The sequence below is a fragment of the Carcharodon carcharias genome, chromosome 10, assembly GCF_017639515.1.
Source record: "Carcharodon carcharias isolate sCarCar2 chromosome 10, sCarCar2.pri, whole genome shotgun sequence".
Classification (NCBI taxonomy): Eukaryota; Metazoa; Chordata; class Chondrichthyes; order Lamniformes; family Lamnidae; genus Carcharodon; species Carcharodon carcharias.
In genome coordinates this window covers 61,764,250-61,780,063 of record NC_054476.1, presented here as the reverse complement: position 1 = coordinate 61,780,063, position 15,814 = coordinate 61,764,250, and the positions used below count along the sequence as shown (strand labels likewise).

The following is a 15,814-nucleotide window of genomic DNA, read 5'->3' as shown; positions in this document are numbered from 1 at the left end:
AAGTTATTTTGTTGTGTGTTTTTAAAATAACAGCAAGAAAGTATATTCTATAGACAGTCCCATCAGAAAGCTATTGAACCAGCTGTGAGTCGTCTAAGCAATTAAGGTAGGAAACAGAAATAACTTGAAAGTGAGAAGGTTTCTCCTCCCCCCCCCCCCACCCCCCAACAACCTATTCCAATTTCAAGTTCACCTAAGAACAAACTTCCTGGAAATACAAGTACAAGAAACCTTGCAGCTTATTGAGAATCCTCTGCTTCACAAGACCTTCACTTCAACTAATGCATCAACTCATCTAAGAAACTACATGCCTTCCATGAAAGAGATGAAGACAGTCATAAGTTGTAATTGTATTGTTTTACCTTCATTTGCATCTAATTTTTATATGTGACAGTCAGAGAGTCAAGTGAGTGAGACATTGCATTTTAAACATCTGGGGCAGGTGTTGCTGCTGGGATTATTAACTTGGGACAATCACTTTGAGGGTAAGAAAAAACACACCTTTTAAATACAAAAAAACACTGATCATGGGCAGTAATAAAACACATTAGTTTTGTTCATGACAAAATTGGGTGCTGCAGCCCAGAGTCGTATCCATTGCAAATGAGCCAAATCTGACTTCAAAGGAATTGGGAGTCGAAGGGGAAAAGTAACGTTGCTAAAATTGTTGAAACAAAAACCAAAAGGAATTACAGCAGTAAGCTTTGAGTGCTAACAATAGAAAATAAGATGGCTACTTGTGATGTGAAAGCGTTAATGCCAGAAGAGGACCTAATGTGGCCAAAGTTAGTGTCCCTAAACATAGAACAACTAAAAGCCATAGCTAAGCATGTAGAGCTTAATATACATCATAAAGCATGGAGACCTAAGCTACTAAACAGGCTTGTCGAGCATCTCTGCCTTTCTCCAGATTTGGAACAGGTAGCATATACAGAACCTGAAACAAACCAGGTTATTTTAGCCAAAGTTTACCTAGAAGGGCAGAGTCTAGAGTTAGAGTTTCAGGCAAAGGAGGAATGGGAGGGCCAGAAGGAAAGGGAAGAGAAAGAGAGAGAACCCCAGAAGGAAAGGGAATTCCAATAGAGACAGCAGGAGCGTGCTTTTCAGCTTGAAAGGCTTGAGAGAAAGTTAAAGATACGGAAAGATCAGGAACTGAGGCAGATTGCAGCAGGCAGCGAGAACCTGATTTTACTAAGTATTTAAATACCCTCAGCCCAGAGACAAATTTTGATTTCCTAAAGTATTCCTGATCTTATCCCCAAATTTAAATGTGGAAATTTTCTTTACAGCCTTTGAGAAATCGGCAGCTTAATTGCAACGTCCAGCAGAGTTTTTGGACACTCCTGATACAAGGTCCACCAGTACGAAAGGTCCGTGAAATTTATTCCATGCTGCTTGCCAAGATTTCTGCCAGTTCTGATCAGACAAAATTCTCGGTGCTTATGAACTCTTAATAGACGCATACCGTCAACGTTTTGGAACTCCCTTAAAAAGCCCACAACGAATTTTCTGGAGTTTGAGAGAACTAAACAGCAACTGATGGGTGGATCTGAGCTCTAAAGATTGACTGTACCTATGAAGGTTCAAGAGAGAATACTGTTAGAGAAGTTCAAAAACCATCTCCCAAATAGCCTCAAAATAGGAGGAACAAAGAGTTTCCAAAGTCAGAGACACAACTATCATGGCTGATGACTGTGACTTAACCTATAAACCAAAACAAATTTGCTCAAGTAACTCTTACCAGAAAAGGAGAAATAAGAGGAGGGAAATGGAACAGAAATAGATCCAGAGGAAAGGAAAGTAGGGAAGACCTGCAGTCAATCCCTAACTTTAAAAAGAAAGAGCCAGAAAGTTAATCAACAGGAACATGTCCTGCCTGCTTCCAGTGCGGCAAGAAAACTGTTGGTTTTCCAAGAAACCAACAGGAGAGCTGTGGTCAGAACCGTGTCCATAGCCTTGAAAGTACCAAGCCCAGACTCAAATGTGATGGGGATAGTACAAAATACCTACCAAACAGATTCAATAGTAACTTTTAGGGCAGAATTTTCCATTCGTTAGGCGGGCTGGGCTGACCCAATCGCAGGTGGGTGTGGAGCTGATTGCTACCGGCGATCCGTGCTGTGCCGCACCGCTATTTTGCATGGGCGGGCCAATTAAGGCCTGCTCAGCGCATTTCGCACTCCCATGGAGAGTGGGATTTTCAAAATTGCAGCGGGCATGTACAGACTGCCGGTTCCAATGGGGAAACGGCAGTCTGTATAAAGCAAGGCCAGGCAGCCTCCTTTAGGCTGATCACATGGCCAGTTACAGGTGCAGGGGGTTTGCACAGCGGGCTCCAGAGGAGAGCAGGCTGCAGGGTAGGCCAGCAGGGGGCCAATATGCCCCTTGCTTCTCTGATGCCTGCCTTGCTGCCCTTCTCGGAGGTGGCAGCACGTCCTGCGGGCCTGGCAGGAGGTGGTGGAGGTGGTCAGCTCCCAGATGCTGTCCGTCGAACAGGGACCCAGCGCTGCAAGCGCTTCAATGATTTGTTGCACTTTGGAAGGATGAGTACCATGTCAGCCTTGGCCATTTGACCAAGCAGGTGGCCTTAGCCTTTGAGGCCCCCCTCACCTCCACGTCTTAGTGTCATTACTGCATTGGGCATTTGGCGCACGCTGGGTGGGCAAACAGGTGGTGACCATGCTGACATCAGCCTTAGTGGTTGATGAGAAGATGGGTTCTCCCCGCAGCATATGTTGGTGTTTGCATTTGAGTAGGCTGGGGGCAACCTGCAGGAGAGGCAGCTAGACACGTACTCAGAACTCCAACACATGTCTTATTGATGGTGATGAGATGGTGGAAGGGGAGCCTCAAGGTGTCGTCTGCTGGCATCAGTGCCGCACCTAGTTGCGCCTCCTTGCCATGGGCGCTAAGACCCGTATGTTATTGAAAGTGATGGATGCCGAATGTGTCCAAGGTGGCTGTTGGGGGAGGGGGTTGGGAGGAGCCATACTATCTTCTGGTGAGTGATCACCAGTAGTGTGGACAGGAGCCACTGGAGGCCTCAGATGGGCCACTGTGGTTGGGCTGTGGCATGCGCGTGCAGAGTACATGAGCGATCAGCCCCAGTAAATGGTGTTCTCTGTTCTGCAGGTGAAAACTGCGCACAACATGCATCAGCGTTTGTGCACTGGTGGTGGCCAGGCTATGCTGCATACTCTGACCCACTTTAAAGAACAAGCCATGGGGCTAGAAAGGAGTCAAGCGGCCAGTTCGGCAGGTATTGGTGAGGCTGGGGTGCAGCAGCCAGGTATTTGAGGCCCACAGTCCCATCCACTCTGTCTCCCCACCATCCAAAGCACTGATGATTGCTGCAATCGTTAATGCAGCAACACTGCTCATTCACAGACTGATACAGTCAGACATGTGGGTCATACACAAAGGTCCCTCGGCCCCTTGAGGATACGCAACTCTAGCACCTTCCAAAGTCGCCTTATCCCATTTCTGACCACTATCCCCATGGCCTAACATGCCATGGCATTGCTGCTGCACATCCAAATACTTATTGCATCTTTAGCGGGTTTGTACCTCCACCACCCTTTCAGCCAGTGCGTCCCACATTACTCTGTCCAAAAGGTCCTCAGCACCTCACCTGTCAACCTCAAGACACTTAAATAAATGCCACCACGTTAGTCATCCCTCTGCCAAGGGGAAATGTTGCCTTCTGACCACCCGGGCTATGCCCCTCATAACGGTATGAATGTCAATAATGTGACCTGTCAATCTCCTGTGCTCCACGGCAAATGTCGCAAGTGTATGCAATGTTTCCTCATAACTCCAACTCTCCAGGCCAGCATGCATCCTGGTCAGGAACCTCTGCACTCTCCCCACTCCAATGCCATCCCTTCCATGAAGCGCAGGTCACAACTGAACGCAGAAGTGTAGCTGTGGCCTCGACAGTGTTTTCTGCACTTGTAACATGACCTCCCTTTTCCTACATTCTATTCCTCGGCTAATAAAGGCAAGTCTGGCTTTTACTTTGTTAAATGCCTTATGTTCCTGTTCTGCTACCTTAATAGGTCGGCCAGCAAGGCCCCTGTAATCGTTCTTACTTTCCACAGTCCTACCATTTCTCCTCTATTCCTGTACGTTGTTCGTCTTGACCAAGTGCATAACCTCACACTTATCCACATAACTTTCCATGTGGCATTCCTTAGGCCACCTGACCAGCCTGTCTGTTTGCGTGTATAATGTTTGGGCCTCCTCTTGACTATTTACCACCCCACCAATGTTCGTCTCCTTAGGTTCTTGAAGACTGAGCACATTATGAGCCTGGGGGGGAAAGGGATGAATTGTGTTACTGACTGGACGCTAACTGATCCATTGTCCTTGTTGATAATTTCAGCATCACCACTGCATGGCCGCCAGGAGGATGTCCAGAGTCCCCCTTCCACACCTGAGGGGTGTCAATTGGCATGAGCCAATCATATCATTTCAGCAAGCCAGGCACAGGCACCAGTGCAGCGACTACCACATCGGTGAGGAGTATAACGTTAGCTAGTGTCCACAGTGGAGAGGGCACTTCACAGTCGCTGGAAGAGATGGCACGGACAGAGAGTGCCGATGGCGCCAGCAGCCAGAGGACCGCAGGGGACCAGGCACATGCTGAGTCGGGCCGTGATGATGTACCTCTGGAGATGTCCGCCATGCAGCAGCTGCAGGACAAGCGGCCGGGTGTGCAGGAGCATCTAGCAGTGTTGCTTGAGGGCGTGCTTCACTTGGTCTCTGTTGGGGAGGAATCCAGGCAGATTGTCAGTGATGGCATGAAACTCATGTCAGACCGTCAGGCTTCCTCCATTGAGAGATTGGCGATTCTCATGGAGAGGGGCTTCCAATGGATTGATCAGCATTTGATTGGGTTACGCTCGGACCTGCAAGCCCTCACAGCGCTAATGGCCACAGGTAGTCATTCGCAATGTGGGAGATGTTCTGGGCATCAAGTGTCCCAGCTCGGTGCCCATCCATCTGCGGTGAGCAGGGAGGTCCAAAGTGACCTCATGTCGTCTCTGCGATCTCCTCTCAGGGCGCTCCAGATGAGGGCAGCAGCTCCTCCGCCCCTCTGCCAGTTACTGTTGCATCCGTTGAGGCTGCGACAACTGGGGAGGTGCCAGTTGTGGAACTGACCACTCCCTCAGGCGGGGCCAGCACAGACTCCATGGGCCAGAGGACGTCCGCCAAGGTCATCGAGGCCAACAGGACAGCAGAGTCAGCAGGCTTTCTCACAAGACACTCCAAGCGATGGGGCAGCATCAAGACGAGGCACCCGCAAATGTAAGCATAAGGCACGTTAGGTACACCATGGGTTTCTCACTGGTGTTTTTCTGGTGCCCCTAGATTGGGGAATTTATTTTTGTCAACGTCGGAGCAACGTTTTGTTATGTTTTTGGTGGCACCATCTGATGGAAGGGAATAAAGTCCACATTTGTTACCATGGCTGAGGGTGTCTCCTTTGTGCTGCATTTGTCTTTCACAGATATATCATGAGTGTTTGAGTGGACATTGATGTTTATTTAGTTGCAGCTGATGAGGTGGAAGATGTAGCACTTAAATGCCGCATATGGATGTGCCAGGCAATGCTGGTCCTGCAGATCCATTTGTGTGGAGCTAGCTGAAGGTTCGTTGGATTAAAGTGTCCCGGGTGTCCCTGCCTCCTTGGTATAGTAGCGGGTCAGTGTGCTGCCCCTCATCATTGCCCTGTGCTTCCTCATCCTCTGATCCACTGCTGGATTCATTGTGTGCAGCCGCATCCACTGCGTCAAGGTCTTCATCATCAACTGTGTACCCCCTTTCCAGCGTAAGATTGTGCAGAGCGCAGCATGCAACCACTATCACAGAGACACGATCTGGGGGGTACTGGAGTGCACCCCCTGAGCGGTCCAGGCATTGGAAGCACATCTTGAGAAGGCCAATGGCTCTCTTCACCACAGCCCGTGTGGAGCCATGGCTCCTATTGTAGTGCTTCTCAGCTTCTGTTCTTGGATAGCAGAGAGGCGGCATGAGCCACCTTCTGAGGGGATAGCCCTTGTCACCCACCAGCTGTCCATCCAGCCGAGCTGGAGCACTGAAGAGCCCTGGCACCTGGGAGTGTCTCTGAGGATGTAGGCATCATGGGAACTGCCTGGGTACCTTGCACAATCTGCATCCTGTGGTCACACACTATCTGCATGTTCATGGAATGAAAGCCCTTCCTGTTGACGAAGGCACCGGGCTCACCTGCTGGTGCCTTGATGGCCACATGTGTGCAGTCTATTGCACCCTGGACGCTGAGGAAGCCAGCAATCGCTGCGAAGCCTCTGGCTCACTGTGCCTGACTTGCCTGGTTTCTGTGGAAGTGGATGAAGGTCAATGCACGTCTGAACAGAGCGTCTGTAACCTGCTTGACACAAGTGTGGACAGCTGATTGGGAGACACCGCAAAGATCACCCACTGAGCCCTGGAAGGAGCCAGATGCATAGATGTGGAGGGGAACTGTGACCTTCAGAGCTGCTGGCATGGGGTGTCCGCCCACACGGTTAGGAGATATCTCAGGGCCAATCTGACAGATGTGGTTGACTGTTTCCCTTGACACTCGGAGCCTCCTTCGGCACTGACCTCAGTCATATTGAGGTAGCTACTTCGCTGCCTGTATACCCTGGCAGCAGGATAGTGGCATCTTCTGCGGCCCCTTGCACCTTGGACAACATCTTGGCCCTACACCCCTGTGCCTGTCCTGCCAAAGGTGGCTCCCCTGGAGGCTGATTGTCCACTCCTGGCCTCCTCCTTATTCTAGCCCTCCCTTCCTCCTCAGAGGAGCTGCCTCCAGTGGAGATGTCAGAACCCATACCCCCAGGCTAAATGGAGGCCTTCGGAAAGCTGCAGGCCCGATAAAGATTCCTGATTGCAGACTGCTGAGCTGAAGCTTCAAAGTACAGAGAAAGCTGCTGGAAATCGATCTGAACTGCTACCGATCACACAGGCAAGTTTAAAACACTTGCTGCAATAAATACTTCACATTAAACATTGACAACCCCACTGAGCCCACATATCCTGCCCGTGGATGAGTTTTGTTTAAAAAGTCACTTACCCACCTGCCCGTTGCGCTCGTGCGCCAAGCCGAAGATCGCATGGGTGCCTCAAAATCAGTGTCGATTGCGAGTTAAGGGCTTTAACAAGCCCTTTAATTAATGGCGGGCACGCGTCGCACTTCATCATGTGCCCGCCCAGCTAAATATTGCGATGGCGTGCGGTGATGTCAGGACGCTTGCCCAATGTCAGCGTGCGCCATTTTAAGTGCTGACGTGTGGGGCCCGCCACCCGCGCGTCATCCAGAAAATTCTGCCCCTAAAGTGGAATTGGGATATGTACTCAAAAAAGGAAAAAAATATCAGTGTTATGGGGATAGAGCAGTGTGGGACTAATTGAATAGCCCTTTCAAAGAGCCAGCACAGCAAGATGGGCCAAAAGCCCTTTGGTGCTATAAGATTCTATAATTGCTGCACAAAAGGGAAATGACTACCTTTGCATCACACGCTCCAAGAAAAGAATAACTATTTTTGGAGAAACAGTATGTTTTCAAATGAAGGTTGTTGATTGGCCACCTGAAAGCAGGACAAACACCACCATGCTAGTTCAAGGGCTTACTGGCACAAGTTTAAAGATTCCCCTAGTAAAAATTCACCTGCAGAGCAAGTAGGCCACCGATGTAGTGATGGTTGGAGTTATTACGAGCATGCCCATAGGGGGATTGGACCTATTGTTGGGAAATTATTTGGTTAGGTACTAGGTATTGTACCCAGAGGGTCAAATACAGTCTACAGAGACTGAGGAAACAGAAGGGAACCAGAAAAATTCTGTTCAGCTGCAGAGAGTTGATGTCCCTAATATCTTACAGGGGTTGATAGGGCCATTAAGAATTAGGAGGAATGCCAAAGGACTTTCTGCAGTCCAGCAGAGGGTCTACTGAGGTAAAAATGATCAAGTTGCAATCCTTAAAAGCTAAGGAGGCCAAAACCAGGTCAATAGAGTTTAAAGAAGACAAAGCAAGATCAATAGAATTTAAAAGGAATGAAGTATCTAAAGCAGAGGTCTGGTTAGGTCTTTCAGGGTGGAATAGGGACAGAGAAAGTTCCCAAACCAGCAGACAGAAAGTGAGGGAGACACCTCACCCAGTCGAAGAGCCATAAGGAAGTGCAGCAGAAACTGGCCAGCCACCTATGAGCAGTAGTGTCCCAAAGGACATGGGGCAGATTGGGGACAAACCCATCCCCAAAGAAACAGAAAAGGGGAAGTCTTCGTCCCTTAAGACGAAACGCCCTTTTGAAAGCCACAAGAGAAATACAAGTGCAGCTAGCACAGAATGAACACAATTAACATCACAGGATCAGATTCAAAACTTAAATCCATCTGAACTCAGCATTCAATTTCCAAGGCAACAGACAATAAGGTGCTAGGGGAGAACCCAGACACCCCACAGGGGTTTAAAAACACTACACCCCACACCATCGCCCTACAAATAAGAATCATCAATAAACCAGAACCAAAATTATTAGACGCCCGGGTTCTGGAAGCAGCCATGAAAGGGCTAAGAGCTTTACAGGCATCCCAACAAAACGATCAGAGTAATTTATATACAGCAAGCTTCAAAACAGACTCCAGCCTTGTGTGCTCGGATTCCTCCCTCAAAGCCAGCATGGAGTTTGAGCTTCCAACTGCTAACTGCATTGAGAATCATGCCTGTTCGGGTTACCATTCCCAAAACCTTGGGTACTGGTATTGATGAACATTCACCAGTTAACATGTAACTGGGTATTTTAAGAAAAGGGAGTGCAACAGAGAAACTGCACCAATACCAGATTACAGTGTATGAATTTCTGACTGTATGAAGAAGTGAATGTGTACATTGTTCTTTTGCTTCATCAAGGAAGCTCGGTTAAAAAAAATATAGAAAATAGGAGCAGGAGTCACAGATTCCATTTTTCTTCTCGTGTGGTAGAGGCAAGTCATGTCCCAGTCAATGCTTTAAAATTTTGAACACAGACAGACTTTTTAAATGGCTGCTGGAAATCATGTGACCTTTTGGCATTTGGAGCTCCTTCAGTCCTGAGTCTCAAGCAAATACTTAATTAAATATGGACATTCACAGCCCTCTGGGGAATTCTCATATCCCTTTGTTTAAGGATGAATTATCAACAAAAGAACTGTAGCATTTCAACCAGCCCGTCTTTCTGCTTCACCATGAAAAAAACAAACATTGAAACTCAATGTGTGTTAGACAAATGTGAATGGATCTCTTTGACCTTCCCATGTATTATGATAGTCCCTCATTTAAACTAGACTGGGTGAATTTCAAGGTATCGAGTGACAACACAGGATGTATAAACAACGCACCGCCCCTTTTTGGAAAAAGGACTTTGAACTTGTATAAGTCACATGGTGAGGAAGACAATTTGTTGTCTGCTTTTAAAATAACAGCCAAAAGCTCTTCTGTAGACATAGTTCCATCAGAAAGCCATTGGACCAGCTGAGAGTCATCTAAGTAGCCAAGGTAATAAACAGCAATACATTGAAAGTGGAAAAAGGACTCCCCCCAAACCTGTTCCAACAATGAGTTCACACGAACATAACCTCCTGGGAATTCAAGTACAAGGAGCCTTGCAGCTTACTGAGAATCCTCTGCTTTACAAGATCTTCACTTCAACTAAAGCATCAACTCATCTCAGAAACCTCAGGCTGCCATGAAAGAGATGGAGACAATCATAAATTTAAATTATTAATTAGAAATTGTAACTGTTTTACCTTCATGTGTATCTAATCTTTGTGTGTGTGTGTGTGTGAGAGTTGAGTGAGTGAGACATCACATTTTAAACATCTAGGACAAATGTGTGATGATAAATAATTTTTTAAAAAACTCACAAAAAGCTTGCTGCTGGGATTATTAAATTGGGACAATCACTCTGAGGGTAAGAAAAAACATACCTTTTACATACAAAAAAAACACTGATCACCAGGCAGTAAAAAACCTGTAAATTCTGCCCTTGACATTCTTCTTAGAGCACATGGGGGGATTTGATACAAGTATGTAAATCAGAGTAAATAAAGGGAAACTGTTTCCTGTGGCAGTAGGGTCAGTAACCAGAGGATAAAGATTTAAAGTAGTTGACAAAAGACCCAGATTCAAAATGTGAAAAAAAAAATATAGGCAGCGTGTTGTTCTGATCTGGAATACATTGCCTGGTGGAAGCAGATTCAATATTAACTTTCAAAATGGAATTGGAAAAATACTTGAAGTAGAAAAAATTGCAGGGCTATGGGGAATGATGAGGGAGTGGGACTAATTGAATTGCTCTTTCAAAGAGCTTGCACAGGCATGATGAGCCAAATGATCCCCTTCTGTGTTATATCATTCTAATGATTGTGTGATTGTTCCAAGAGTAGACTAATAAACACACACAGTCACAAAATGCTGTCAAGCAATTTAAGCAGTAAAATAAATTCATTGTATTTGTGCATGGTGTGTGCCAAAAAATGTTGACAAAAAATCCAATGTTTAAAGTAGCGCATCACTGCCATCATGATGAGCAAATATTTTCAAAGTCTGAATGTAATTTTGAATGTGTTATGAACTGTGGTCATTGTTTTCAGTGTATCCATTTTGTTACTAGCATTGCTATAGTCATTATTGAGGTTCTTCAGCACGCATCCTGACATTACGGAAGCAATGTGTATCTCTGGACCTGATTTTGGTAATAAAAGCAATAGGGAATTTTAAGATTATTCCCCTCCTCAAAACTGATTCAACAATAAAAAAAATCTGTGAATTATTCCTGGAAGCTGGTAGAAACTGATTTTAAAGGTGCCTAAAGTTGGCTAGATGGATAGATAGGTAGATAGATCTATTGTGTAGTGACCATTATTTACCATGTGCCATGTCGTGGTTGGAAATATTTCTTCCTGTGTCTGATTCAACTTAAAGATCTGAGCCAAACGCTAAGGTGAAGATATGATTGTCACTTTTCTTGTTCCACAGCACAGACCACAAAGATAAGAGCAAGGATCATAGATAGGATCATATGTAGCCATGCGACAGAGTTGGGTAAAAATAGACTTCAGCTTTACAAATCAGATTTTTGGCATATGATTTACATTTTAGAATTTTCTGTACAGTTCAGTCAAGAATAGACTGGAATTTCTTTTTAAAAAGCACGATGGTGACCCTAAGCATTCAGCAACTGCTTCCCTACAGGGAAGCAGGAAAGGAAATTAGAGAAACTGTCACTCTGGGTCATGCTTATGTGCACCAGTAAGAGCCTGGGAGCAGGTTATTTGAAATTCCCTGTGACTTATAGGGCTGAATTTCCATCCTATTGCCCAGCTGATTGACATTGGCTGTGGCCAACATTGCAATGGTTATGTTCCCACAGGTCTATCATTGAGCAGCCCCCTAAATCAGGCATTAAACTCATTAAAAATGTTAATTGAGGTCCAATGATGTATATAGGACCCTGATTGCCATTTTTGGTTCTGAGTGGGTGAAATAAGTACTTTTTGTGGGGCCAGGAGGAGCAGCCTAGTCTGCTGGTGCTGGAGTTGGTGGCTGCGCTGTAGGCTCAATCTCCTGCTGCAGCATGCCTGCCTGTAGAGAGGCTTGGCCAGCTGTTTGAAGTCTGTTCAGGGTAAAATCCATGCTATGATCTCCAGCCCACATTTGAGCCCATCCTGAAGCCTCTCTAAGTGAGCTGGCTATTTTGGTGTCAGTGTTATGCCATGGGTCAACACTCAGTTGGAACTGGGTGGGATGCCTTGCAGCCAATCAGCAGAGAAAACTTTCATCCCTTCAGCTGGCGCTTATCTGAGGCCAGTGTGTCAGTGATGAAAGCCTCTGCACTATAATTCCTTTATCATTTACGTACTAAATGTTCACTTTTTTGATTTATTGTTCCCTCATTCTCTCAAGCAGCAGAGTCATAAAAATACTTTTGGGACGCAATTTCACTCAGGGGAGGGCTGGGAGGGTGACTGCTGACGCTGAGTCTGAAGGAAGGGCACAGATGCCGATTTTATCCAACTGAGTGCAGACACTCACTCTGAAGATGTGTGCCAAAGACACATAGTCACTGATTCGGTCTTCTTTCCTCGCTTTCACCGCTAGATTGACAAACCACACACACGGAACCCAGAATTTATTGTGAGGAGAATTCAGGCTTTCAAACTTCCTGTGCTCATCTGGAGTCATGAAACCTGGAAACAAAGATGACAGACAAAGGAAAGGATGAAGAAGTCAGTCTGTGATCTGTTGAATAGCTGTTGTACATCATGGCTGGTATTTTTGGTTGACAACCCATATTTTCTCATTTTTAATGGGTGGAATTAAATGCTGGCAAGTGTAAAAGCAGAAGCCCTGGCAAACAATTCTATCCAATTATATACCTCCTTTCCTGGAGGCATAACTAAAGCTGAAGGTTGGCTGCCTTCTGGAATCTCATTCAAGTGCTCATTATTAATTTGTGAACTGAGATGGTGAGTGCTATCAAAATAACACGGGGCATCACAATCACAACACAATCCTGTTCAACACTCACAGAAACACTTTCAATATGGGTCATTGAATAATAACCAGGAGTGGAAATTCCAGTTGATTTTTTTCCTTCGTAGCTGAGGAGTACTGAGGGCAACTGTGTTTGCAAATGCTGCTCCAACTCAGATCAGTAACTGAGAATAGAACAGGAAATGAACATCATAGCCTATGATCTACATGACTCAGTACTAATCTGGATGGACATTTTTTCCAATCTTTTTATGGCAGTATTTATTCGGTATTCTTTTTTGTACTTTTATCCACCTCCTTTATTTGTCTGAGCTGACATTTCTGCAACTGAGAGAGCAGGTGTATAGTTGGCTGCTGCCAAGGCCTCCTGTTATCAGCATCTAAGAAAGCACAAAGGATTGATTCCCAACTGCAATGTATCCCTTTCTTCAATCTTGATTTTCCCTCTCCACTCGCTACCCATCACTCATTTCCTCCCCTGTTCCCCAGACAAGGATGGAGCTGTGCCTGAGGTGGGGCTCTGATCCTGCGTCCATTTACTGTTGGCCACCCTGTTGTGTTTGCTTACCTGCCTCCACCATGTGCCTCGTGGTGGGAAAGCGTTTGTAGACGGCAGTGCTGACTGAGCGGAAGGTGAGGATGGAGGCGAGGTTCGCATAGCGCATCAATGTTCTACGCAGCATCCTGCCATACTCGTCAGTGCCTTGGACATGACAGGAAATGGTGCACATAAGGCGGTCTAGCCATGGCATGCTCTGGTACTGGTTCCACCAGCGAGACACAACCAGACTCACATAGAAACCTAGGGAGAGAGACCAACACTAGTGAGCAGGAGGGTAGGGCCCAGGGATACACTGGCTATCTTCTGACATAAATGTTGTCTCATAGAGCATTAGAGGTGAAGGATCTGAACTGAAAAGAGGATAAAGGGGAGGTATTGGTTACATAGTCAAATGGAGAGAGATGGCTAACAAGTGGATTTGTAAGAGTATACCAGTGAAAAGACATAATGATTGTGTTGAAATTAGTGAAGAATGAACTGGGTAGGGCTTGAGCCTACTTTTTGGGGCTGATCTGGATGGCATGCTTTCCAATAGATTGAGTTGGGACTGGAAATAATGAGGAACATATGCAAATCTTTTTGCCTTCATGCATCCAGATAGATGGTGCAAACACAATCCCTCAGAAAGCCACATACATGCTGATAACTGCAGCAGGGCTTACTGGCACTTAAAACTGGACCATTGTCATATGACCATTTGGAAAGGTAAATGTACAAAGCAATGTTATTATAGAATTAACCTGCATTGTACATAATTATTTATTTATTCCCACACAAACTGGGAGGCAGATGGCCATTTGGGCTTTTCAAATTTCCAATACGCACAATTTAAAATTAGGAAAAAGGTGGTCGGGAGCAATATGGGCCCCTTGACATCTGACAAGAGTTATATTGTCAATGAAAAAATAATGGAAATTGTGGGGATATTGAATAATAATTTGTGTCAGTATTTACAGTAGAAGAATAGATCTGAATGCTGGAAATCCCAAGGAAAATAATCAGCAATTGGGACAGGAATTCACCAAAATTAAAATAAGCAAAATAATAGTAATGGAGAAATTAATGGCACTAAGGAGAGAAGTACCAGGATCAGATGGTTTCCATCCCAGGGCTTTAAAGGAAATAGGTGAAAACATTACAGATGCTTTAATTATAATCTTCCCAAGTTTTTTTGATTCAGGAACTGTTCCTTTAGATTGGAAAATGGTGCATGCTACTCCGCCATTGAAGAAAAGTGAGAAAGGAAACCAGGGAATTATAGATGTTTGCCTAACATCAGTTGTTGGGGAATTGTTAGACTCTATAGTTAAGAATAGGGTGATTGAACACCCTGAAAATTTTCAGCTGATCAGAAAGAGCCTGCATAGATTTGTAAAGGTTTCAATTTTTTGAAGAGGTAACTGAAGTGGCTGTAGTAGTAGGGTCTGGTACATAAAGGGTTTAAATGGGACTGAGTACAGTATCGCCCACACAGTGATGTAAGAAGGCACATGGCCCAGAGCCAGGGTCAATCTAGAGATGGACAGAGTTGGGTAAAGACCTTGAATGGAGTCAGCTCCATACCTGTACCCTCTACTGTATATAAGTACATAGTTATGAGTTGTTAATAAAGATTTTCTGTTATTATACTCAAGACTACAAAGCCTGCTTCATGGTGTTTGAAGTGGGATTCTTCAGTGGTGACAGGAGAATGTCAATGGATGTTATTTATATGGATTTCCAGAAAACATTTTATAAAGTCCCTCATAATAAACCGTTAAAGTTGAAGCCCAGGGAACTCTTGACCTGGTTAAGAAATAGACTAAGTGGCAGGACACAGAGAATAGGGATAATGGGAAATAACTCTAATTGGCAGGATGTGACTAGTTGTATCCTGCAAGAATCTGTTGAAGCCTCAGCAATTTACCATATTCATTACTGATTTGGATGGTGGGATAGAAAGCCACATATTCAAATTTGCTGATGACACAAAGATAGGTAACATTGTAAGCATTGCTGATGGAAGCATAACATAGAATGTGATATAGATGGATTGTTTGCATGTACAGAATTGAGGCAAATGAATTTGAGTTCATACACTTTAAACTCAAGAAGGATAGAACAGGGTGCTTTCTAAATGAGGGAAAAGCCGAAACTGTGGAAGTCCAAGAGACTTGGTGAAGGGAGTAGGTTTTCAGGTGTGCGGATCAAAAAAATCTCATCAACAGATACAGAAAATAATCAAAAAGGCTAATAGAATGCTGGTCATTATATCTAGGGGAATAGAATACAAGAGGGCAGAAGTCATGATTCAGCTATACAAAGCTTTGGTTGGATCACACCTTGAGTACTGTGAGCAATTCTGGGCACTACACCTGAGGAAGGATATGGCGGTTTTGGAGGGAGCACAGCATACATTTAGTGGAACGATACCTGGCCTCACAATGTTAAATCAAAAGCAGAAATTACACAAACTAGGATTGCATTCCCCAGAATTCAGAAGGTTAAGGGTGATTTGTTTGAAGTTTTCAAGGTTTTAAGAAGGTCTCAAGAAGCTCAACACCATCCAGGACAAAGCAGCCTGCTTGATTGGCACCCCATCCACCACCTCCAATGTCCACACCCTCTACCACCGATGAACCATGGCAGCAATGTGTACCATCTAAAAGATGCATTGAAACAATTCACCTAGACTCCTCTGACAGTCAAGG

General features: G+C 45.2%; 1 protein-coding gene across 1 annotated transcript in view; it reads right to left on the bottom strand.

The window, feature by feature from the left end:
* The window catches only part of LOC121282835 (bestrophin-2-like), a 38,913-nt gene that overhangs the window by 13,976 nt on the left and 9,123 nt on the right, over positions 1-15,814 (bottom strand). Inside the window, exons 3-4 of the mRNA XM_041196648.1 lie at positions 13,131-13,364; positions 12,101-12,255 (exon numbers count right to left, since the gene is read on the bottom strand). Coding sequence (XP_041052582.1) covers positions 12,101-12,255; positions 13,131-13,364 — 389 coding nt within the window. The remainder of the gene's footprint in view (positions 1-12,100; positions 12,256-13,130; positions 13,365-15,814) is intronic.